Genomic DNA, 24,677 nt, shown 5'->3' with positions numbered 1-24,677 from the left:
AATAATGATTGATTGATTGATTTAATGGGTGGATGGGGGCGTTCATTCGATTCGAATTTTTTTTCTTTTTAATAGTAATGGGTGGAACAATAGATTCGAATATTTTTTTTTCGTTTTCGTTTTATCATCATATTTTTTTCGGTTATTTATTGATAAAAATTTTTTTTTTTTTTGATCGATGATAAAAAACGATGTTGTGGTCGTTTTTTGTTTCTTTATTAATTCGTAATTTGATTTGATTTTCATTGAATCAAACACAAGATTTAATTACAGAATTTGAGTTTTTTTTTAGTTGGGCTCAAATGTAAAGGTAAAACCCATGCGTATCATCGTCATCATAATCAACACCAGGATGCTTTTTTTGCACCATTAATCAATCAAATGATGTTCATGTTTTTTTTTTTTTTTTTGCTGGTAAAATTGTTATCACTTATCACTTATACGCACACCAAATCTTTTCACCATCATTTATCCAATTTGTTGTTAGAAAGAAGAAAAAGAAAAAAAATCTTTCAATGATATGATAATAATGATATCTATTGGTATTTGGTGTGTGTGTGGTTATCAACATTTTTCTCTGTAAAATAAATCCAAAAATCCATAGTGAACACCAGTGAAAAAAAAACTCAACAATAACGACAGAAAAAGTCAAATTATCTTAAATTGCTTTTGTTGTTGTTGTTGTTGTTATCGTTGTCGTCGTCGTTGTCGTCGTATAGTTTTTTGTTTATTATCAGTAAAAAAAATTAGCGATTACAATTGATAATTGGTTAAACTTGATGATGATTGTCGTCGGCTTTAAAAATAAAAATGAGACCAACACACTTAAATGAATGTGTGTGTGTATATAAATTGGCCATCAAATGATCAATGAAATTTTTTCCATTTTTCGATTTGTGTGTGTTTGTATTTCTAATTTTGTTTTGTTTTTTTTTTTGTATTTCAATTGTTTTTTTACCTTCACTGTTTATGTGAAAAGAAATTTATTCATTCTTTTCAACCAAAACTTTGTTGTGATGATCGAATTCATTTGATTTTTGATTGAAAATTTCGAATCTTATTTTTGTTCAGAGAAAATTTCCTATCCGAAACCATCTTGACTCATTGCCCGGTAAGTTTCTTTTACAACAAAATTCATTTGTTAATATTCAGAATTTCCGGAGATTTTTGCATGTTTTTTTTGCATTGAAAAAAAGTTACATACATTTTTTTGTACGTGATGGTTATAAATAATTTTTTTTTCATTGCTCTTTCGATTATCAATCACATCATCATCGAAATAATCTTATCGAACCGATGCAAAAAAAATTGCAATATTTCATACACGCGTTTATTGAACAATCAAATCAAATTATAAACGATCAATCGATCGATTGGTCCAGATGTTTGATTAAAAGAAAAAAGAAGTGATGAAAAAAATGACTGCCAAAAATCCTGGATATACCATGATTTAAATTAAAAAAAAATCCATTTTCATTCGAAATGATCCTGTTCATAAATGACGAATGTTAATGATTCAAAGTGTTTTTTTTAATTAAAATTAATCACAACACAAAAAACATTTAAATTTTATATATAAAAGGCCTGGACAAAATTAAAATTCCCATGTTTTTCATCATTAAAACAAAAAGTTTTTCTTTTCGATAACCCAGAATTATAACTCAAATGCATACTGCCTACGCCGTCACCATTACTATCAAACAAACAAACCCGGGATCATCATGAAAATTTCGAGAAAATACGGCCAACGGGCGATAATACATGCGGCATGTATATATTGATTTTATTTGTATTTTAGTAGTGCTGCCATCATCATCATCATCATCACCATTACACGCAGGCGTTTCCGATCATAAAATTGGTGTGTGTATGTAATCTTTTTTATATAAATGATGATGATGATGATGATAATGATTTATTTAACTGAAAGACATATATCTGTGTGACGTCACGTCACATCTCGTTACAAACAATGTAGCCTGTGAAAACGGTGTGTTGTGTTGTGGAATCTTTTCAAAAAACAATTTTTATATAGATTGTTGTGAGATGGCAAACTTTCTCTTGATTGATGATATTTCCACATATAAAAAAGAGAGAAAATCTGACGTAGTAAAAATACTGCTTGCTGGACCAAACATTGATGATGATGCTACTGGAAACGTGTGTACACTCTTTATATATATCATGTTGAGTTTTTTTTTTGCCACAAAAAAAACATCTTGCTCAAAGTGACACCAGCTGACGTATTCGATGATGATGATTATGGCTTTATATATTGTGATATTGGGTGGAGTCATCATTGTGATCACTGATGATGATGATCATCATCATCATCATCATCATTGAATTCAAATGTTTACGTGTTGTGTGTGTGTTTCACGACGCATGATCATCGCGCAAGTCTAATTTTTTTTTTTGACTGTGTTAAAAACTTTTCATTTTGCCGGACAGGATTTTTTTCTTTTTTTTTTTTTGCTTTTTCATCCAAAATACCGGAGACTTTTTTGTTGTTACATTGCCCATTGCATTTTTTTTCTCTGTGACGTCATAGTAGTAGTAGTAGTATAGAAGTGATTATTTGCACTCACATAAAAACATACAACACACATACTTTAGGTACTGAAAAAGTATCAGAAAGAAAGTAGCAGTAGTTTCTTTCTTTCCCTCCCTCCTCCGAATACAAATACACACACACATATACACCTCCACCTTCATCATTATCACACCATATATATAATTTATTTACAATGTCAATGAGAATCAGCGAAAGAAACACTTTTTTTTTACCGGACAACCCCTCTTTGTTCAGGTTTTTTTTGCATTGATTATTTTGGATCAGAGTTCCACTAACGTTTTTTATTTTATTTTTTTGGCGCCTTTCCACCAAAGAAGAAAACATATTACCCCTACGAATGCCTAGAAAAAAAAACCATTTGATATTGGTTGGGTTTATCTTTCTAAATATCCGGTAATCAATCAATATTGAACTTTAAGAAAAAAAAGTCCAAAAAACTTGTGTGCTATACCCATCAACACCAAACCTAACCTTCTTTGATTGACAATTATGACGCATGTGCGTTGTTTTAAACACCACCACCACCACCACCGTCATTACCAATCCATGCATTCATTGTTTTTTTTTTAATAAAGAAAAATATGATATCAAATCAACAAAAACAACAACAGCAAAAAAAAACACGAGTTTAGGTATCCAGATTATTGTGGAAAAAAAATATGCAATCGAATCTTTTTTGTGTTGCAAAAAAAAAAGAAAAAGTAACAAAACACGCTACAAAAGGAGAGGGTGAGATGATGAAAGTGTGGTTGTGGTGGTGGTGGTGGAAGCGTGAGAATGTTGATGATGATGATAATGAGTATAGGGAAGGATAGAAAGGTGAATATTTACAATTACAACTACATTTGGAAATATCCTCCTCCTTTCTCATTCCATTTCTCCTCCTCATACTATTGGTCGTTCAAGCAAGCATGTAACAAACACTACCACACAGAGTAAGCTATTCAGCAGTCAGTCAGTCAGTCAGTCATTCCATTCAGAATTTATTTTTGGTGCGTGCGTTAAGTTCACGATATGTGTGGTGTGGTGTATGTTGGTTTTTTTTTCTCAATATTGGGGTTTATAGAATGTAAATGGATAGGATAGATAGTGTGTGTGTGTGTGTGTGTGTGTTGTTTGGTGAAACAAGAATGTGAAAAAAAAATGAAAAGAAAAACGGCTTGACCGTATATCACCAACCAAATATCGTGTTATTGTGTGTGTGTGTGTGTTAGTTGGCTTTACACCAGAATCCAGAATTATGGTTTGAATCTCAATTTTGATTATTTCATAAACATCGACATTGAACATTGATGTATTTGTCAATTTGTGTTTGTAGTATGTGTGTCATAAATCGCTATGTTTTTTTTTTTTTTTTTTTGGTCAATTGCATAACCAATCAACCAACGACAACAACAGCAACAATGATAAAAAAAAATAGTAGCCATGTGATTTTTTCTGAAAGTTTTTTTCTGTTTCGTTTTCGTTTTACTTGTTATTGAATCTTGTCTTTAATTTTTATAAACTTTTGGTTCAATTTCAAATTGGGCGTCGTCGTCATCATCTTATTAATTTTAGTGAGTATATCATTTGTATGTATGGATACTGTGTCTGTGTTTGTGTGTGTGTGGTTTTTGGGTTCGAATGTTTTTAATATTTGATAACACGCGCGATATTTTTTTTTTTTTGATAAACAATGTTGCCCTTGCCAATCATTTATCATCATCATCATTTGTATCCATAGTCCATTTCATTATCTTATCACTATAATTAGAGCTAAGAAAAAAAAATCATCAATAGATTATCGATAGTAAAATGATCATCATCTGTTCAATGTACATCAATTCATTCAATGATGATGATGATGATGATGAACGTTTGATTAAAATTCAGAATTATTTTTTTTGTGGATCATTAATGTTTTTTAAATTCTTTATCTCAATTTGTGTATAACGTCTTTCAATAATAATTATTTTTTTTTTTTTTTTGCTGTTGTGAGTCATTGGTTTCTATGTGTGGACGATTACAAATCAAATCAAATCAAACCAAACCAAACCAATCAACCAACAAATAAAAAAACGCATACATTTTATTATACGGATATGATGATGATGATGATGGAGGGAAACCGATAGTGTTGTCATCATCATCATCATGATTGTCGTTGTCGTTGGATCACATACATATATTGTGTGTGTGTGTGTGTGTTTAAAATCATTTTTCTCTCTTGCACAAAAACACAAATCAATGAAACATGGCGTGATGATAATCATTCACTGATGATGATGATGATGATGTGTTTGCAATATGTTTGAAAATCACAAATTGTTTATGGTGATGATTATGAAGAAAATTTTATCTATATCTCTACGTACATGTCATGTTACTCTGTATATGAATATGTGAAAGTCACCCTCTATGTGTGTTTTGTTTTTGTTTGGTATTTATTCATTTTTCAAAATTATAAAAACACACAGATTTTTGTATTGAAATAAATTCTTTTTTCTTTACTGATGAAGAGCGCGCGTAATCTTGGTGTATGCGTGTGTGTAAATAATTAATTTTTAAAGTTTAAAGTTTAAAATGTTTCCAATTAAAAATCTGCAAAAAAAAGATGGCTTCAATTATGGAACATGATGGTTAATTCTTTTTTTTGTGACAACAGCAACAACAACCACAACAACAAAAAGATGTGGACACTCAGAAATTTATCAGTTTTTTTTTCTTGGAACAGGATTGTTGTTTGATGAGTTGTTTTTGGAAAAAAAATAAGAGAAAGGCCTGCTGCTGTTAAGGTCAACATTCGTTGTTTGTTTGTTTGTTTGAATGTTTTTTTTATTGCTTTTTTTTCTTGAATTAATTGATGCAATAAATGTATATATAATATACTGATTTTCATTTCTCTCTTTTATAGGTAATATTAACACAACAGTGGAAAAACTTGAATTGGCTTGATATTTGTTGTCTATCATCATCATCATCATCATCGAATTTTTGTTATATTGAATTGAATTGAATACATTTTATTATTATTATTATTGAATGAACAACATCAACAAAACAACACCAACAAGAAAAAAGAAATCTTTATACATTTTTGTGAATAGTTAAATGAAGATGTCATCGTCGTCAAACGGTCATCGTATATCGTTGACCGGTACAAATAATAATAATACAATTGTTGCATCTTCCATTGCTTTAACACCATCATCATCCATTCATGGTGGTGGTCATTCAGCAACACAATCATCATCATCATCATCATCAATTATTAATTTAACTGGACAACATCCATCAACAGCAACGGTATCGGCTACTGGAACACTTTTGCAACATCATCATAATAATACTATAGTAGGAATGGCTACAACAACCCAAAGACAGAATTGTTATCTATGTGATTCACCACGTATGCCGTGGGCATTATTGCATGATTTCTCAGAAATTGTATGCCGTGGTTGTGTTAATTATGAAGGTGCTGATCGTATTGAATTAATCATTGATAATGCTCGACAAATGAAACGTGCAACTGGACATTTAATTGCACAACAACATCATCATCATCAACAACAACAACAACAACAACAACATCATCAAACAGCAGCAATCAATCATCATCATCAACATGCTATTGCAGCAGCAGCTGCTGCTGCTGCAGCCGCTTCTGTTCCATTTGTAATTCCACAAACCGGCAACACCCATGGCGTTGTTACACCTACTAATTTAACTACTAATGATCATCATCAACAGCAGCAAGTAGTATCTGCTAATCTACTTCGATCATCAGCGGCTGCTGCTGCTGCTGCTGCATCGCAACAACAATCCCAACAAACATTTAAATTAAATGGTTCATTAACGGGTTATGGTACAACAGCAGCAGCAATTGAACATCGATCACAATCAGTTGGATCATCAGGATTGTCATCATATGAAAATTCAGGTCGTGGAAGTTCACCACGTACTTACGTAACAAATCCATCCTTAACATTGGCATCTACAACACTTGTTGGTGGTGCTGGTGGTGTAAGTTTATCATCAAGAAATTCTTCCGGACCGTCACAATCATCATCGACAACGACGTCGGGAAAACGTACGATACATATAGCTGATGATATAAATGATGTTGATGTAGTTGTATCAAATACACATCGTACACATTTAGTTTTGGATGAAATGAATGCTGCCGTTGCTGCTGCCGCTGTATTATCAGCTGGAAATCGTCCACCATTAACACGTGGTGAATCATTGCCCGCTGTTATGGCAGCACCAGGCATTGCATTAGCAAATGATCCAACATTAAGGAAATTATCTCGTGCTGACCAACTACATCATTCATCACATCCATCAATGAGTCGTGTAATGTCATTCGATTCAACGGTTTCAGCGAAAAATCTTTCCGCATCAGGTATTGGCATGACGAAGCCATTCTATTCAGCTGCTGTAGCGGCTGCCGCCGCCGCTGCTGCTTCAGCCACATCACCACCATTGATTGGAAATCAAAATTCAATCAACACATCATCATCATCATCATCTTCCACTAGTCTATTGCCCATTAAAAAATCTCGAACTTCAAATCAATCATTAGTTGATCAATCGGTAAATAGTCAAAATCAATTAACAGTGCCATCATCTACGGCCAATTCAATGGTCAATTCTCATCATCAACAACAACAACAACATCATCACCATCAACAACAACAACAACAATTGAGTAATCATCATTCACCACCATCATCAGCGACAGCAACACCACCAGCAGCACCATCTAATGCATCATCATCATCAACGCAAGCGACATCGGTACAATCCCCACCATTAAAATGTACATTGTGTCAAGAACGATTGGAAGATACACATTTTGTACAATGTCCATCAGTGTCAACGCACAAATTTTGTTTTCCATGTTCACGTGCATCGATTAAACAACAACAACAAGCTAATGCTATTGTTTCTGGTAATATTGGTGGTGTTGGTGGTGGTAATGGTGAAGTCTATTGTCCAAGTGGAGAAAAATGTCCATTAATGGGTAGTTCAGTACCATGGGCATTTATGCAAGGCGAAATATCAACAATATTGGGTGAAGATAATACACACAATTCATCACAATCGATTAATAGCAATAATAATAATAATAATGTGGCAAGTAGTACTGGTGGTAATCAATCATCGACTACCACTTCATCATCCTCATCATCATCGACATCATCAACAACAACAACGGCCAATAATAATACAAATTCATTACCACCACCACCTGGATTAACGGTTGCAACATCTATATCAACGACAAATGCATTAACCGTTGATCATCATTCAATTGCAACAAATGGTTTAGCGACAGCAGCAGCAGCAGCAAATGGTCAGCCATTGACAACAACAACACCAACAACAACTGTACCATTTAAAGTGAAAAAAGAAAGATCACAAGAATAAAAAATTGAATCATTTCATTCGAAACACAGGTAGACAATCAAATCATAAATACCGAGAGTAAAGGAGATTGGAATTTCAAATGTTGAAATCAAATTATCAATAATTTTCACGATTATTATGCAATAATAATGATAAAGAGAATTTGTAGAATGTTGCTTTTATATCGAGAAAACATATTGATGATGAAAACTGGAAAAAAAAAGAATGATACACACACACCCACACAAACACATACAGAAACCCGAATGATCTCTTATTCAGATTTTTTGTTTTTTTTTTGTTCAAAAAAACTCATGTTGAATCACACACACACATGAATTTCTTCCTTTTTCACAATCCACTAAAAAATGATGATGATGATGATGAAAACGCACATTGATTGATTGATTGATTGAAAATAGTTCAGAAATGATGATTGTTTTTTCAGTTCATTTTTTAATCACTCACACAGCCACTCACTCATCATAACAATCACACACCGAACCCAATTTTCATTAAATTTTTTTCCAATACATACCCAACGACGAAATAAAATGATTTTCATTCATTTTTTTTTTCTAAAAAAAAACAAAACAAAAGGAGAAAAAAAAATTGTATTACATTAAACATCATGAATTTATTTTATTTTCAATTTCCAATTTTTTTTCTTTCGTTCGTTTGTATATTATTCAATGATGATGATGATGTTCTTTATTGCAAAAAAAAACAAATTCACAAACAAAAAAAAACAAAACAAAAGATTAGCCGTATCAAAAACACCTACCATTTTTATTTACTAAAAAAAATTCTTTTTTTTCTCTTTTTTCGCTGTTAACACCATGTAATCATTATCTTCCCGATTATTATTAATTATTAATCATCATTATTTTAATATAATATAATTGAAAATTGAAAATAAATTCATTAAAATAAATGAAATTTGAAACTTTGAAAGTTGATTCGATTATAACAACCACCACCACTTTATTATGTTCGAATTCGAATGAAATGAAAAAAAAAATCCGAATATGCTGCCATCTAGGATTTTCCGGTACTACTGTATCTTTTTTTTTCTTTTTGGTTATGGTGAGATATAAAGTATCCGCCTATTTTATTTTCTGTCGATTCGAGTGCAAAGAACAAAATTTCATTACAATCGATTCTTTGTCTGTGTGTTTCTTTGTGTTTTATTTGATTGCTCGTGAATTTTTTTTTTCATTAATTTTCATTTCGATTAATTCATTTTTTTTTATTTAAACTTTGTTTGTCTCTGTGTTTTTCATCCTTCGTTCGAAAGTTGTGTAGAACGAATTTTCAAACTCGTCAATAAAAAAAAATTCATTCAACCGACATTCACCATCATCAATAATGTCGGATTCATTATCATTAATGACAATGGATTCTGGTGGTGGTGATGGTATGCCTTCGGGACAATTCCATGATCAACAACCACAATCATCCTCATCATCAACATCGACAACTGGTGGTGGTGCTGGCACTGGATCCACATCAGCCACATTATTGGATGTATCGATATTAGTTGCATACATCAGACGTATGGTACCGGCATTCATGGAAGAAGATGGTTGCGTACCAAATTCACTTCGTCAATTATTGCTCAATGAATCGACATTGGAACAATTGAAAAAATTTATCCAAGAACCACAAACACGTTCGATACTTATTCAACGGCAGATTCTTAAAGGTAGAAAAAAAATTTGAATTAAATACAAACTTATCATTCATATTGCTACTACTAATAGACGATGATGAAGATGAAACTACTACCGGTAATAATAATGGCTCCATAATCGGAACCACTAATGGTGATGATATATTATATACGATTGAATTGGAAGTTAAATATCATAATCCAAAAATTACTTCATTGGTTCTCATAAAAAATGGTTCAATATTGGAAGCAGATAAGCCATTATTAACCCAGTTACGTTTTATGAATCTAACGGATTCATTGCCATATGAAACACTGCATTCATATGTATCGGCTGCTGTTGCTCCGTATTTTAAATCTTTTGTCAAAGAAACTGGTCGTGCTGAAAGGTTTGAAAAAAAAATCCAAAGTTTTTTTTTTGTTTGTTTGTTTCTAATCAATTTATCCAAACAGAGATGGTGATAAAATGGCACCAAATGTTGAGAAAAAAATTGCTGAACTTGAAATGGGTCTATTACATTTACAGCAAAATATCGATATACCCGAGATAACGCTGCAAATACATCCATATGTTCAACAGGTGATTAATAAATGTCGTGAAGATGGCCAGAAAATTACAATGGAACATTTTGGTGATAAAGTTAATGATTCAGTGTTTCTTAATCAACTGCAAGCTGGTGTTAATCGTTGGATACGTGAAATACAAAAAGTAACTAAACTTGATCGTGATGCCAGCAGTGGTACAGCAATGCAAGAAATTAGTTTTTGGCTAAATCTTGAACGTGCATTATTACGAATCCAAGAAAAACGTGAAAGTATTGAAGTGGTGACCACGTTGGAAATATTGAAAAATGGCAAACGATTTCATGCAACGGTTTCGTTTGACGCCGATACACGATTAAAAGAAGCATTGGCTACCGTAGCGGATTATAATCCATTGATGAAAGATTTTCCGCTCAACGATTTATTGGCCGCAACGGATTTACAAAAAATTCGTATTGCATTGCAAGTTTTATTTCAACATTTACGTAAAATTCGTAATACAAAATATCCAATGAAACGTGCATTGAAACTGATGGAAGCCATATCTAGGGATCTAATGTCCCAAATGCTTAAAGTACTTGGTACCAGACGTATGATGCATATCCCATATGAAGAATTTGATCGAATCATAACACAATGTTTTGAAGTATTCACTGCATGGGATGATGAATATGAAAAATTCCAGACGTTATTGCGTGATATTGTCAAAAAGAAACGTGATGAACATTTGAAAATGATTTGGCGTATAAATTTCGCTCATAAAAAACTACAGATACGTATGGAACAGATGCGTAAATTTCGTCGTCAACATGAACAATTACGTGCTGTTATATTGCGTGTTTTACGACCATCCACCTCTTCGGCTGTACTCAACAAAACAAAAGATGGCACTGATACGGAAACTGGATCTGAAAAAACGTCCGGTTTTGATTCCACATTATCATCGCAATCATCTACATCAATGATGGCATCTGCAGATATAAATGAAATTGAAGAAGTAAATATTGCCTATGAATTAGTAAAAGAAGTTGATGCATTAGATATGACAAAAGAAGGTACCGATTCATGGGAAGCATCGTTGAAACGTTATGAAGAACGTATTGATCGTGTTGAAGCACGTATTACTGCAAAACTTCGTGATCAACTTGGAATGGCTAAAAATGCTAACGAAATGTTTCGTATTTTCTCTCGTTTCAATGCATTGTTTGTTCGGCCACATATTAGTGGAGCGATTCGTGAATATCAAACTCAACTGATTCAACGTGTAAAAGATGATATTGAAACTTTACATGAAAAATTCAAAATACAATATCCACAGAATAAGGCATGTAAAATGTCACGTGTTTATGATCTGCCGCTGGTTTCTGGTTCGATAATATGGGCACGGCAAATTGAACGGAAATTATCTATTTATATGAAACGTGTTGAAGATGTATTGGGTAAAGGTTGGGAAAGCCATATTGAAGGCCAGAAATTGAAAAATGATGCTGAAAGTTTTCGTATGAAACTGAATACACAAAGTATTTTCGATGAATGGTGTCGTAATATACAACAAAAACAGCTAAATGTTAGTGGAAGAATATTCACTATTGAATCAACAAGAACACAACAAAGATCTGGTTTTCGTTTAAGAGTGAATTTCCTGCCGGATATCATTACATTGGCTAAAGAAGTACGTAATCTACGTAGTCTTGGATTTCGCGTCCCATTGGGTATTGTGAATAAAGCACATCAAGCAAATCAACATTTTCCATTTGCCGTTTCATTGATTGAAACTGTTAAGGCATATGAACGTGCATGTGAAAAAGTGGAACAAAAGCCTTCATTGGCATTGTTGGTGGCTGGTCTGAAATCTGAAGTACAAGAATTAATCTCTGAAGGTGCTACAATGGTATGGGAATCATATAAACGTGATTCATATGTACAAAAATTGGGTGAAACTGTATTGAATTTCCAGGAAAAAGTCGATGAATTATTGGATATCGTCGAACAGATTGATGTGGAAGTCAAATCCATCGAAGATTGTACATATTCATCATTCACATTTATTGAAATATTGAACAAGATACAAAAAGCTGTTGATGATCTATCGTTGCATCGTTATTCTAATCTAAGTGAATGGGTACAACGTTTAGATAAAGAAGTTGAAAAACGTTTAGCGCTACGATTACAAGCCGGTATCAAAGCATGGACACGTGCACTGGATGGTAATGCTGTTGGTGCTGGTGGTCATGGTAGCGGTGGTTCGAATAAAGACGGTACTGATACGGATACATTGACCGATACAGATTCACCGATCGCAAATATAGCCAGACCAGGTGGTGATCCACAAATACAAATCTTAATACATGAAATTCGCATTACCAATCAAGTGATGTATGTTAGTCCATCGATTGAAGAGGCAAGATTCAATCTATTGCAAGAATTGTTCGCATGGCAAAATGTTATACTTACATTGCAACGTATTGAATCAAGTCGTTATCAAGTTGGTTTGGATCGTCCACAATCGAGACACTATCGTGATCTATTGAATAAAATGCCTGATGATGGACCACAAATATTGAATCAAGCATATGAAGCGATTGAAATGAAAATCCGACAAATGCGTGATTACATTCAACAATGGCTCACATATCAATCATTATGGGATCTACAATCGGATATGCTTTACACGAAATTGGGTGATGATATAACGAAATGGATGAATACATTGGTGGAGATAAAAAAATCACGTACAACTTTTGATACCGCTGATACACGTAAAGAAATTGGACCACTTGTTGTGGATTATGCAAAAGTACAATCAAAAGTTACGTTGAAATATGATTCATGGCACAAAGAAGTATTGAGTAAATTTGGTTCACTACTTGGCCAAGAAATGTCATCATTGCATTCAATCATATCGAATAGTCGATTGGAATTGGAAAAACAATCCATCGACACGGCTAATACAAAAGATGCTGTCACCTTTATAACGTATGTACAATCATTAAAATCGAAAATTTTGCAATGGGGCAAACAGGTAGAAATTTATAAAGAAGGACAACGAATTCTCGAAAGGCAACGTTTTCAATTTCCAAATAATTGGCTTCACGTCGATAATATTGATGGTGAATGGTCAGCTTTTAATGAAATAATGAAACGTAAAGATGCATCGATACAACACCAGGTAACATCATTGCAGGTGAAAATTGTTGCTGAAGATAAATTGGTTGAAGCAAGAACTGTGGAATTTTTGACGGAATGGGAACGTGGAAAACCAGTACAGGGATCAATAAATCCAAAAGAGGCATTGAACCGTTTAACAATTTTCGAAACAAAATTTAATCATCTACGTGAAGATCGTGACAATATAATGCGTGCAAAAGAAGCATTAGAATTGTTGGAACCTGGCTTATCAGCATCAAGTCCAAATGATGAAAAATTACAGGTATGAAATTAAATTGAGTTTGAATTCGAAGCAGTAAACAATTAATCCATTTCCATTATTACAGGTATCATTGGAAGAACTTCAAGATTTGAAATTCGTTTGGACTGAATTGGCAAAAGTTTGGGAACAAATTGACTCGTTGAAAGAGATGCCATGGTTATCGGTACAGCCAAGAAAACTTCGTCAACAACTAGATGGTCTGTTGGCTCAACTGAAAGAAATGCCGGCACGATTACGACAATATGCATCATATGATTATGTGAAACGTGTGTTACAATCATATACAAAATCCAATGTATTGATTGTAGAACTGAAATCCGATGCTTTGAAAGAACGTCATTGGCGTCATCTTTGTAAGCAATTACGTGTTCAATGGATACTATCTGAATTGACATTAGGACAAGTTTGGGATATCGACTTGCAGAAGAATGAAATTATAGTTAAAGATATCATACAAGTTGCACAAGGCGAAATGGCATTGGAAGAATTCCTGAAACAAGTTCGTGAATTTTGGCAAACTTATCAGTTGGAATTGATAAATTACCAGAATAAATGTCGTATCATACGTGGTTGGGATGATCTGTTCACCAAGGTGAAAGAACATATTAATTCAATATCGGCAATGAAATTATCACCATATTATAAAGAATTTGAAGAAGATGCCCTGTCATGGGAAGAAAAGCTGAATCGTATCAATGCAATTTTTGATGTTTGGATCGATGTACAACGCCGTTGGGTCTATCTCGAAGGAATATTTAGTGGCAGTTCAGACATCCAGGCATTGTTGCCGGTGGAAACATCAAGATTTCAATCAATTAGTTCAGAATTTTTACAATTAATGAAAAAAGTATCGAAAAATCCAATGATTATTGATGTAATGAATATACCTGGTGTACAGCGATCATTGGAACGTTTATCTGATTTATTGGGTAAAATACAAAAAGCATTAGGTGAATACCTGGAACGAGAACGTTCATCATTTCCACGTTTTTATTTTGTTGGCGATGAAGATTTATTGGAAATTATTGGCAATTCGAAAAATATTCTAAGATTACAAAAACATTTCAAAAAAATGTTTGCCGGCGTCTCTTCAATCATTTTGAATGATGATCAAACCCATGTATTAGGTTTGTGTTCAAAAGAAGGTGAAGAAGTACATTTTTTCAATCCGATATCGATAATTGATAATCCGAAAATCAATAAATGGCTTTCATTATTGGAACGAGAGATGCGTTATACATTGGGAAAATTATTGGCACAAGCTGTCTCAGATCAGGCACTATTTCGTATGAGTGGCCAACAAAAAATTGAAATGGATCAATTCATTCAATGGTTGGATCGATATCAAGCACAGATTGTCGTATTGGCTGTACAGATATCATGGTCTGAATCGGTTGAAACCGCATTGATTCAATCACAACAACAACAACAAAAACAATTAGATCAAGTTCTTGAAGCAGTTGAGACAACGTTACAAATATTGGCTGATTCAGTGCTGCAAGAACAACCACCATTAAGAAGAAAAAAACTTGAACATTTAATTACGGAATTTGTTCATAAGCGTGATGTAACCAGGGAATTGATAAGGAAACAAATTCATTCGAATAAATCATTCGATTGGCTTTCGCAGATGCGTTTCTATTTTGATCCAAAACAAACAGATATTCTACAACAATTGACGATTCATATGGCAAATGCAAAATTTTTTTATGGTTTCGAATATCTTGGTGTCCAAGAAAAATTGGTACAAACACCACTGACTGATCGCTGTTATCTTACTATGACACAAGCGCTAGAAGCACGTCTCGGTGGTTCACCATTTGGTCCAGCTGGTACTGGTAAAACCGAATCGGTTAAAGCATTAGGAAATCAATTGGGAAGATTTGTCCTGGTATTTAATTGCGATGAAACATTTGATTTTCAAGCAATGGGACGTATTTTTGTTGGTCTTTGTCAAGTCGGTGCTTGGGGTTGTTTTGATGAATTTAATCGTTTGGAAGAACGTATGTTATCGGCCGTATCGCAGCAAATACAACAAATTCAAGAAACATTGAAAAATAATTCCAATAAATCTGAATTGGTTGTCGAATTAATCGGTAAACAAGTTCGAATCAATCAAGATATGGCAATATTCATCACGATGAATCCCGGTTATGCTGGCCGATCAAATTTGCCGGATAATTTGAAAAAATTATTCCGATCATTAGCAATGAATAAGCCGGATCGACAATTGATTGCTCAAGTGATGCTTTTCTCGCAAGGATTTCGTATGGCTGAAAAATTGGCTACGAAAATCGTACCATTTTTCAAGCTATGTGACGAACAATTATCGAATCAACCACATTATGATTTTGGTTTACGTGCATTAAAATCAGTGCTCGTTTCGGCTGGTAACATTAAACGTGATCGTATTCAACGTATACGTCAATCAGATCAAACTATTGATGAAGCAACCATTGCTGAACAATTACCGGAACAAGAGATTCTTATACAAAGTATTTGTGAAACAATGGTACCAAAATTAATTGCTGAAGATATACCGTTATTATTTTCATTATTATCCGATGTATTTCCTGGTATTAAATATACACGGGCAGAAATGCGAAAATTACGCGAAGAAATACGTAATGTTTGTAGCGAGATGTATCTTGTTTGTGATTACGGTGATGATGGTTGCCAACTGATAAATGATCAATCAATGACATCGAATTCGGACTCTGATTCACAACAAGATGAATGTTCATGGTTGGGTAAAGTGCTGCAATTATATCAAATATCACAACTTAATCATGGTTTAATGATGGTTGGACCATCTGGTAGCGGCAAATCAACAGCATGGAAAGTATTACTTCGCGCTTTAGAACGTTTTGATGGTCTTGAAGGTGTTGCACATGTAATAAATCCAAAAGCAATATCGAAAGAAGCCCTATATGGTACGCTGGATCCAAACACTCGTGAATGGACTGATGGTCTATTTACACATATATTGAGAAAAATTATTGATAATGTTCGTGGTGAAATTAATAAACGCCAGTGGATTATTTTCGATGGCGATGTGGATCCAGAATGGGTTGAGAATTTAAATTCAGTTTTGGATGATAATAAACTGCTTACATTGCCGAATGGTGAACGGCTTAGCATACCGCCAAATGTAAGAATTATGTTTGAAGTACAAGATCTGAAATATGCAACATTAGCCACTGTTTCACGTTGTGGTATGATCTGGTTCTCCGAAGATGTTCTTACAACGGAAATGATTTTTGAAAATTTTTTCGCTCGTCTACGCAATATTCCATTGGAAGATTTGGATGATGATTTATCATCGTCATTAGCTGCATACATGACAACAACGAAAACAACCGTAACAACAAAACCAGAACAAGATGACGCCGTTAGTGATTCATTGCAAATTCAAAGAAATTTTGCACAAATTTTACAAAATTATTTCTCACCCGATGGTCTTGTCAAACGGGCATTGGAATTTGCATCGAAACAAGAACATATAATGGATTTTACACGTTTACGTGCTCTAAGTTCGTTATTTTCATTATTAAATCAATGTTGCCGAAACATATTGCTTTATAATCAAAATCATCCGGATTTTCAAATCGCGTCGGATGTATTGGAAAAATATGTTCCATGTTCATTGGTTTATAGCATTCTGTGGTCATTTTCTGGTGATGGAAAACTAAAAGTTCGTCAAGATCTTGGTGAATTTATACGTAGTATAACGACAATCGCGTTACCACCAGCGAATCCAACATATTCATTGATTGACTATGAAATAACATTGAATGGTGAATGGTCATTATGGCAAAATAAAGTACCACAGATTGAAATTGAAACACATAAAGTGGCATCACCTGATGTTGTTGTACCAACGGTGGATACTGTACGTCATGAATTGCTGTTAAATACCTGGCTAGCTGAACATAAACCATTGGTACTTTGTGGTCCACCGGGTTCTGGTAAAACAATGACATTGTTCAATTCATTACGTTCATTACCAGATATGGAAGTTGTTGGTTTGAATTTCTCATCCGCCACAACCCCGGAATTGCTATTGAAAACATTTGATCATTATTGTGAATGTCGTAAAACACCGAATGGTCTGGTTATGTCGCCGATACAGATTGGAAAATGGCTCATCTTATTTTGTGATGAAATTAATCTACCACAAATGGATAAATATGGAACGATACGTGTCATTTCATTTTTACGACAATTGGTTGAATATGGAGGATTCTATCGAACGCAGGATCATTCATGGGTTCGTCTAGAGAGAATTCAATTTGTTGGTGCATGTAATCCACCAACGGATCCTGGCCGTAAACCATTATCACACCGCTTCTTGCGTCATGTTCCAATTATTTATGTAGATTATCCTGGCGAAACTTCGTTGAAACAAATTTATGGTACATTTAATCGTGCAATGTTGAAAATTATGCCCAACTTGCGTGCATATGCTGAACCCTTGACATCAGCTATGGTTGAATTTTATCTAATGTCCCAGGAACGTTTTACACAAGATATGCAACCACATTATGTTTATTCACCTCGTGAATTAACACGTTGGGTACGTGGTATTGTTGAGGCGATACGTCCACTTGATTCACTCACTGTCGAGGGATTAGTTCGTCTTTGGGCACATGAAGGTCTCCGGTTATTCCAGGATCGTCTTGTTGAAGATTATGAACGTCAATGGACCGATGAACATATCGATATGATTGCATTGAAACATTTTCCCAATATTGATCGTCAACAAGCACTAAATCGTCCAATTCTTTATAGCAATTGGCTTTCAAAAGATTATTTACCCGTTGATCGTGAACAATTGCGTGAATTTGTAAAAGCACGTTTAAAGGTTTTCTATGAAGAAGAATTAGATGTCCAACTGGTTTTATTCAATGAAGTTCTCGATCATGTTTTACGTATTGATCGTATTTTCCGTCAACCACAAGGACATCTTTTATTAATTGGTGTATCCGGAGCTGGTAAAACCACGTTATCACGTTTTGTTGCCTGGATGAATGGTTTGAGTATATTCCAGATTAAAGTTCATAATAAATATTCCGGTGCTGATTTCGATGAAGATTTACGTTCTGTATTACGGCGTTCTGGTTGTAAAAATGAAAAAATTTGTTTTATTCTCGATGAATCAAATGTATTGGATTCTGGTTTCTTGGAACGAATGAACACCTTGTTGGCAAATGGTGAAGTACCTGGTTTGTTTGAAGGTGATGAATACACGACACTGATCACACAGATTAAAGATGCAAGTCAACGCGAAGGTCTTATGTTGGATTCAAATGAAGAATTGTATAAATGGTTTACACAACAAGTGATAAAAAATCTACATGTTGTATTCACTATGAATCCATCAAGTGAAGGGTTAAAAGATCGTGCTGCCACATCGCCAGCTTTGTTTAATCGTTGTGTATTGAATTGGTTCGGTGATTGGACCCCGGAAGCACAATTTCAAGTTGGTTATGAATTCACATGTAAATTGGATTTGGAAAACGCTCGTTATGTACCACCAGAAACATTTCCGGCAGCATTTCATAATTTTCCACAATCACCAAGACATCGTGATGCTGTTATCAATTCCTTTGTTTACATTCATCAAACTTTACATCATGCAAATGAACGTCTTTTACGTCGTGGTGGCCGCATCACGACAATAACACCACGTCATTATCTGGACCTAATTAATCATTATGTGAAATTATTCTATGAAAAATGTTCAGAATTAGAAGATGAACAACTTCATTTGAATGTTGGCTTGACGAAAATCCGTGAAACTGTTGAACAAGTGGAAGAGTTGCAAAAATCATTGGCATCAAAATCAAATGATTTGGAAGCTAAAAATCAAGCTGCAAATGCTAAATTGAAAGAAATGTTAAAAGATCAACAAGAAGCTGAACGTGAAAAAGTTAAATCACAAGAGCTGCAATTAATGCTTAAAGTAAGTGAATCGATTGATTTGTTTTGTTCTGAAATTCATTCATTTTTTCAATCAATTCAATAGAAACAAGAAACGGAAATTGCAGAGAAAACCGCTGCAGTTATGGCCGATTTAGCACAAGTAAAACCAGCAGTTGAAGAAGCTCGTCAAGGTATGGTTGTTTTCTGGACAATAATTGAACACATTTATGTCGTTATCTTTTACGTTTGTTTTATTTTCGTTTCATGATTTTAATTTTTGTTTTTTTTCATTTTTTTTTTGTTTTCATTTTTTTTCATTTCGGTTTCATTTTTCGTTTGATTCGCGCGTATTTCTTTTTTTTTGGAATTGAAAATTATTTTGAAAAAAATTAGCTGTACAATCGATCAAGAAACAGAATTTGGTGGAAGTAAAATCTATGACCAATCCACCACCGGCAGTTAAATTGGCCCTAGAATCCATTTGTTTACTGTTGGGTGAATCCACTACCGATTGGAAAGTGATTCGATCGATTTTGATGCGCGAAAATTTCATTTCTACAATTGTCAATTTTCAAACCGATAATATTACGTAAGCGAAAAAATACTAAACATTTTTTTCTCTTTTTCTCTTTTTGCTTTCCACCGCTTTGCTTGCTTGCTTCCTATGCACGTGTGTTTTTTATTTTTGGCCACCAATCAATCAATCAATCAATCAACAGGAGTAAAATCAATCAAACGACAACATTTGGTCGAAATTCGTACAATGTCCAATCCGCCATCGATAATTAAAAATGTATTGGAATCAATATGTCTGTTGTTGGGTGAATCAACCACAGATTGGAAAGTACTACGTGGAATTATAATCAAAGAGAATTTCATACCAAATATAATTAGTTTTACCGCTGAAGATATCACGTAATTTAATAATAATATATATCGCTTAGTCGCTTGCTTTGATTTCTTTTCCTTTGAAATTATTCTTTTAATGCACCAATTTTTATCATTGACTAATGATTTTTTTTTCATTTATAGTGAAGATATTCGTCAAAAAATGATCACTAAATACATGCAAAATCCAGATTATAATTTTGAAAAAATCAAACATGCAAGTTTAGCCTGTGAACCATTGGTGAAATGGGCCATCGCACAGGTTAATTATGCGGATATGTTGAAAAAAATTGAACCACTGCGTAATGAATTGAAAAGTCTAGAAACCGAAGCGGATGCTAATAAAGCTAAAGCTGCGGAAACAGATCGCATTGTTGGACAATTAGAACGTTCGATTGCATCGTATAAAGAAGAATATGCAAATCTTGTATCACAAGCACAAGCAATCAAATCTGATTTGGCTAATGTTCAATCAAAAGTTGATCGATCAATTGCATTATTAAAAAGTCTTAGTAATGAACGTGAACGTTGGGAACATTCATCGGAAACATTTAAAAATCAAATGCAAACTATTGCTGGTGATTGTATACTTTCGGCTGCATTCCTTGCTTATGCCGGTTATTTCGATCAACAATATCGACAATCATTGTTTAATTCATGGTGTACACATCTAAGTCAAGCAAAGATTCAATATCGATCTGATTTGGCTCTCACTGAATATCTATCCACAGCTGATGAACGTTTACGTTGGCAAGCCAATTCATTACCATCGGATGATTTATGTGTTGAAAATGCAATCATGTTGAAACGTTTCAATCGTTTCCCATTGATTATTGATCCATCTGGACAGGCTACTCGTTTCCTATTGTCGGAATTTGATCAAAAACGTATAACGAAAACAAGTTTCTTGGATGATTCATTCCGTAAAAATTTAGAATCCGCCTTGCGATTTGGTAATCCGCTGTTGGTTCAAGATGTAGAAAATTATGATCCAATATTGAATCCCGTTCTCAATCGTGAAGTGCGAAAAACCGGTGGTCGTGTATTAATTACTTTAGGAGATCAAGATATTGATCTTTCACCATCATTTTGTATATTTTTATCAACACGTGATCCAACAGTTGAGTTTCCTCCAGACATTTGTTCGCGTGTTACATTCGTCAATTTTACTGTAACACGTTCCAGTCTACAGGCACAATGTTTGAATCAAGTTTTACGTTGTGAACGTCCAGATATTGATGAAAAACGTTCAGATTTGTTGAAATTACAAGGTGAATTTCATGTGAAACTGCGAAGATTGGAAAAATCATTACTGCAAGCATTGAATGATGTAAAAGGAAGAATTCTAGATGATGATTCTATCATATCTACACTGGAAAAATTGAAACATGAAGCTGGTGAAATATCGAAAAAAGTCGAAGAAACCGACAAGGTGATTGCAGAAGTGGATTCCGTTTCACAACAATATAACCCATTGGCACAGGCTTGTAGTTCCATTTATTTCACATTGGAAGGATTGAATCAAGTTCATTTCCTATATCAATATTCATTGCAATTCTTTCTGGATATTTTCAATGATGTTCTAGCAAATAGTAATCAACAACAAATTACTGATTATAATCAACGTTTAGCTAATATAACGAAAAAACTATTTGAAGTTGTCTATGTTCGTGTTACGCGTGGAATGTTACACCAGGATTGGTTGGTTTTTGCATTACTGTTGTGTAAAATTTATATTCGTGGTTTTACAACGTAAGTCTGATAAGTTTTTTATCCTTTTAAAATTTGATTTTCCTTTTTATTTTTTTCAAGTGAACGAAATTTTGAAAATGAATTTGATCATCTGATGCGTGGCTTGGAAGGAATACTGCCTGGACAGCCATTAATCAATATACCACAAATACAATCGGATCGTTTAGAATCAGCCACAGCTTTATCGAAACTGCGGACATTCCGTAATTTACAGAAAAATGTTGATCACTGTTCCGGAGAATTTCATGAATGGCTAAATACTGGCACACCGGAAGATAATGTTCCTGTGGTTTGGGATGATGATAAAAACTTATCAGAAATTGGTAAAGTTATGCATCAATTACTCGTCATACATACTTTCCGTCCAGATCGTGTTATATCAATCATAAATCGTGTTGTGGCCGTTATTTTTGGTGAACATTTTTCACATATTGCTGAAAGTGAATACGATTTAGGTGCAGCTGTAGAAAAATTGATCAAAGCTAGTACACCAATTTTGATGTGCTCAGTACCTGGTTATGATGCAAGTGGACGTGTTGATGACTTAGCCGCTGAATTGAATCGTCCAATAACCTCGATTGCTATTGGTTCGGCTGAAGGGTTTTCTCAGGCTGAAAAAGCTATCAATTCAGCATCAAAAAGTGGAAAATGGGTTATGCTCAAAAATGTTCATCTAGCACCCCAATGGCTAGTACAATTGGAGAAAAAATTACATGCCTTACAATCAAATCCATCATTCAGATTGTTTTTAACATTGGAAATTCATCCAAAAATTCCTGTGAATCTGCTACGAGCAGGACGAATATTTGTTTTTGAACCACCACCAGGTATACGAGCCAATCTATTACGAACATTTTCAACGATTCCAGCATCAAGAATGATGAAATCACCAAATGAACGTTCGAGACTTTATTTTTTGGTTTCATGGTTTCATGCAATCGTCCAGGAACGACTTCGATATTGTCCATTAGGATGGTCCAAACGTTATGAATTTAATGAGTCTGATTTGAAAGTATCATTCGATACACTGGATACCTGGATCGATGCTGTATCAATGGGTCGTACAAATCTGCCCCCAGAAAAAGTACCATTCGATGCTATACGAACTCTGTTTGGTCAATGTATTTATGGTGGTAAAATTGATAATGATTTTGATCAACGTTTACTTACCACATTTCTTCAGAAATTGTTTACGCCAAAAAGTTTTGAACCAGAATTCGTTCTAGCTCGGGAACAAGATAATGAAAACATCATCGGATCATCAATGCCTAACATTACCATACCAGAAGGAATAATACGTCGTGATGAATTTTTGAATTGGGTAGAATCATTATCGGATCGCCAAACACCATCATGGCTTGGATTACCAAATAAAGCAGAGTTGGTTTTACTCACAAATCATGGTGTGGATTTGATTTCCAAATTATTGAAATTACAATTACTTGAAGATGATGATGATATCGTCGTAATTGGTTCAGATGGCATTGACACCAGTACGAATACGAATAGACAGGATAATGAAGATGGTCGTCCAGCTTGGATGCGTACATTATTGAATTCAGCATCAAATTGGCTCAAATTAATTCCTAATCAATTAGCCGCAATGAAGCGTACATCGGACAATATCAAAGAACCATTATATCGATATTTTGAACGTGAAGTTAATAATGCCAATAAATTGCTGCAAGTCGTACGACAAGATCTACTAGATGTTATTGCCATTTGTCGTGGCGAAAAGAAACAGACGAATTATCATCGAGAAATCACCGAATACCTGGCTAAAGGTATGATACCTAACCATTGGAAACGTTATCGTACACCAGAATCATTCACTGTGATTCAATGGATAACTGATTTCGCTGATCGTATTAAGCAGATGCAACAAATTTCATCATCATCTATTTCAAATCTAAAGGTAAAGATATTGAAAAATATTCATCATTTTTTTTAATTTTAAATAATTTTTTCATATTTAGAACCTTAATATTTGGCTTGGTGGATTATTCGTTCCGGAAGCTTATATAACGGCTACACGACAATTTGTTGCTCAAGCTAATGGTTGGTCATTGGAAGAATTGATGCTGCAGATTCATATTTCTGATTCCGATACATTGATTGATAAATCTTCATTCGGTATTGTTGGCTTAAAACTTCAAGGTGCCGAAGTACGACAAAATAAACTCTATGTAACTAATAAGATTTTATCACCACTGCAACTGACATCATTCAAATGGGTTCGTGTATCTGATACTGAAATGGATAAAAATCCAATGAACAAAGTTACATTACCTGTTTATCTGAATTCAACAAGATCGGAATTATTATTCTCCGTTGATTTAGAACTTGGTGATGGACAAGAAGAATATATGTTTTATGAACGAGGCGTAGCATTCATTTGTTCAAGTCAAATCTGATAATTTTGATTATTTTCTGAATTTTTAATTTTCTATTTTCTAATTTCAATAAAATTTCAATATATCGATTGAAAATTGCGCTAACAA

At 34.0% G+C, this 24,677-nt stretch overlaps 2 protein-coding genes across 8 annotated transcripts; both read left to right on the top strand.

The window, feature by feature from the left end:
* The first annotated feature begins 686 nt into the window (after positions 1-686).
* Positions 687-8,900, top strand: Pits (Protein interacting with Ttk69 and Sin3A). Of its 6 annotated transcripts, none has more exons than XM_075728410.1 (3): positions 847-1,111; positions 1,383-1,861; positions 5,469-8,900. In XM_075728410.1, the coding sequence occupies exon 3, from the start codon at positions 5,666-5,668 to the stop codon at positions 7,985-7,987; it is 2,322 nt and encodes a 773-aa protein (XP_075584525.1). In that variant the 5' UTR covers positions 847-1,111; positions 1,383-1,861; positions 5,469-5,665; the 3' UTR covers positions 7,988-8,900. The 6 variants fall into 6 exon arrangements, with proteins under 6 accessions (XP_075584522.1, XP_075584525.1, XP_075584526.1 ...); XM_075728412.1 differs by lacking the exons at positions 847-1,111; positions 1,383-1,861 and adding exons at positions 5,053-5,099; positions 5,289-5,349; XM_075728407.1 differs by lacking the exon at positions 1,383-1,861 and having other exon boundaries at positions 687-1,111.
* Positions 8,901-9,089: 189 nt separating this feature from the next.
* Positions 9,090-24,665, top strand: Dhc64C (dynein heavy chain, cytoplasmic). 2 transcript variants are annotated; one of them, XM_075728399.1, is made up of 9 exons: positions 9,090-9,671; positions 9,730-10,027; positions 10,092-13,611; positions 13,676-19,576; positions 19,640-19,727; positions 20,256-20,451; positions 20,569-22,176; positions 22,237-24,091; positions 24,153-24,665. In XM_075728399.1, exons 1-9 carry the CDS (start codon positions 9,335-9,337, stop codon positions 24,588-24,590), a joined length of 14,241 nt encoding a protein of 4,746 aa, XP_075584514.1. In that variant the 5' UTR covers positions 9,090-9,334; the 3' UTR covers positions 24,591-24,665. The 2 variants fall into 2 exon arrangements, with proteins under 2 accessions (XP_075584514.1, XP_046919456.2); XM_047063500.2 differs by lacking the exon at positions 20,256-20,451 and adding an exon at positions 19,930-20,125.
* Positions 24,666-24,677: the final 12 nt, after the last annotated feature.

This window comes from Dermatophagoides farinae, chromosome 2, assembly GCF_024713945.1.
Source record: "Dermatophagoides farinae isolate YC_2012a chromosome 2, ASM2471394v1, whole genome shotgun sequence".
NCBI lineage: Eukaryota > Metazoa > Arthropoda > Arachnida > Sarcoptiformes > Pyroglyphidae > Dermatophagoides > Dermatophagoides farinae.
The sequence above is the reverse complement of the archived record's forward strand: the minus strand, read 5'-3'. Positions and strand labels throughout refer to the sequence as shown.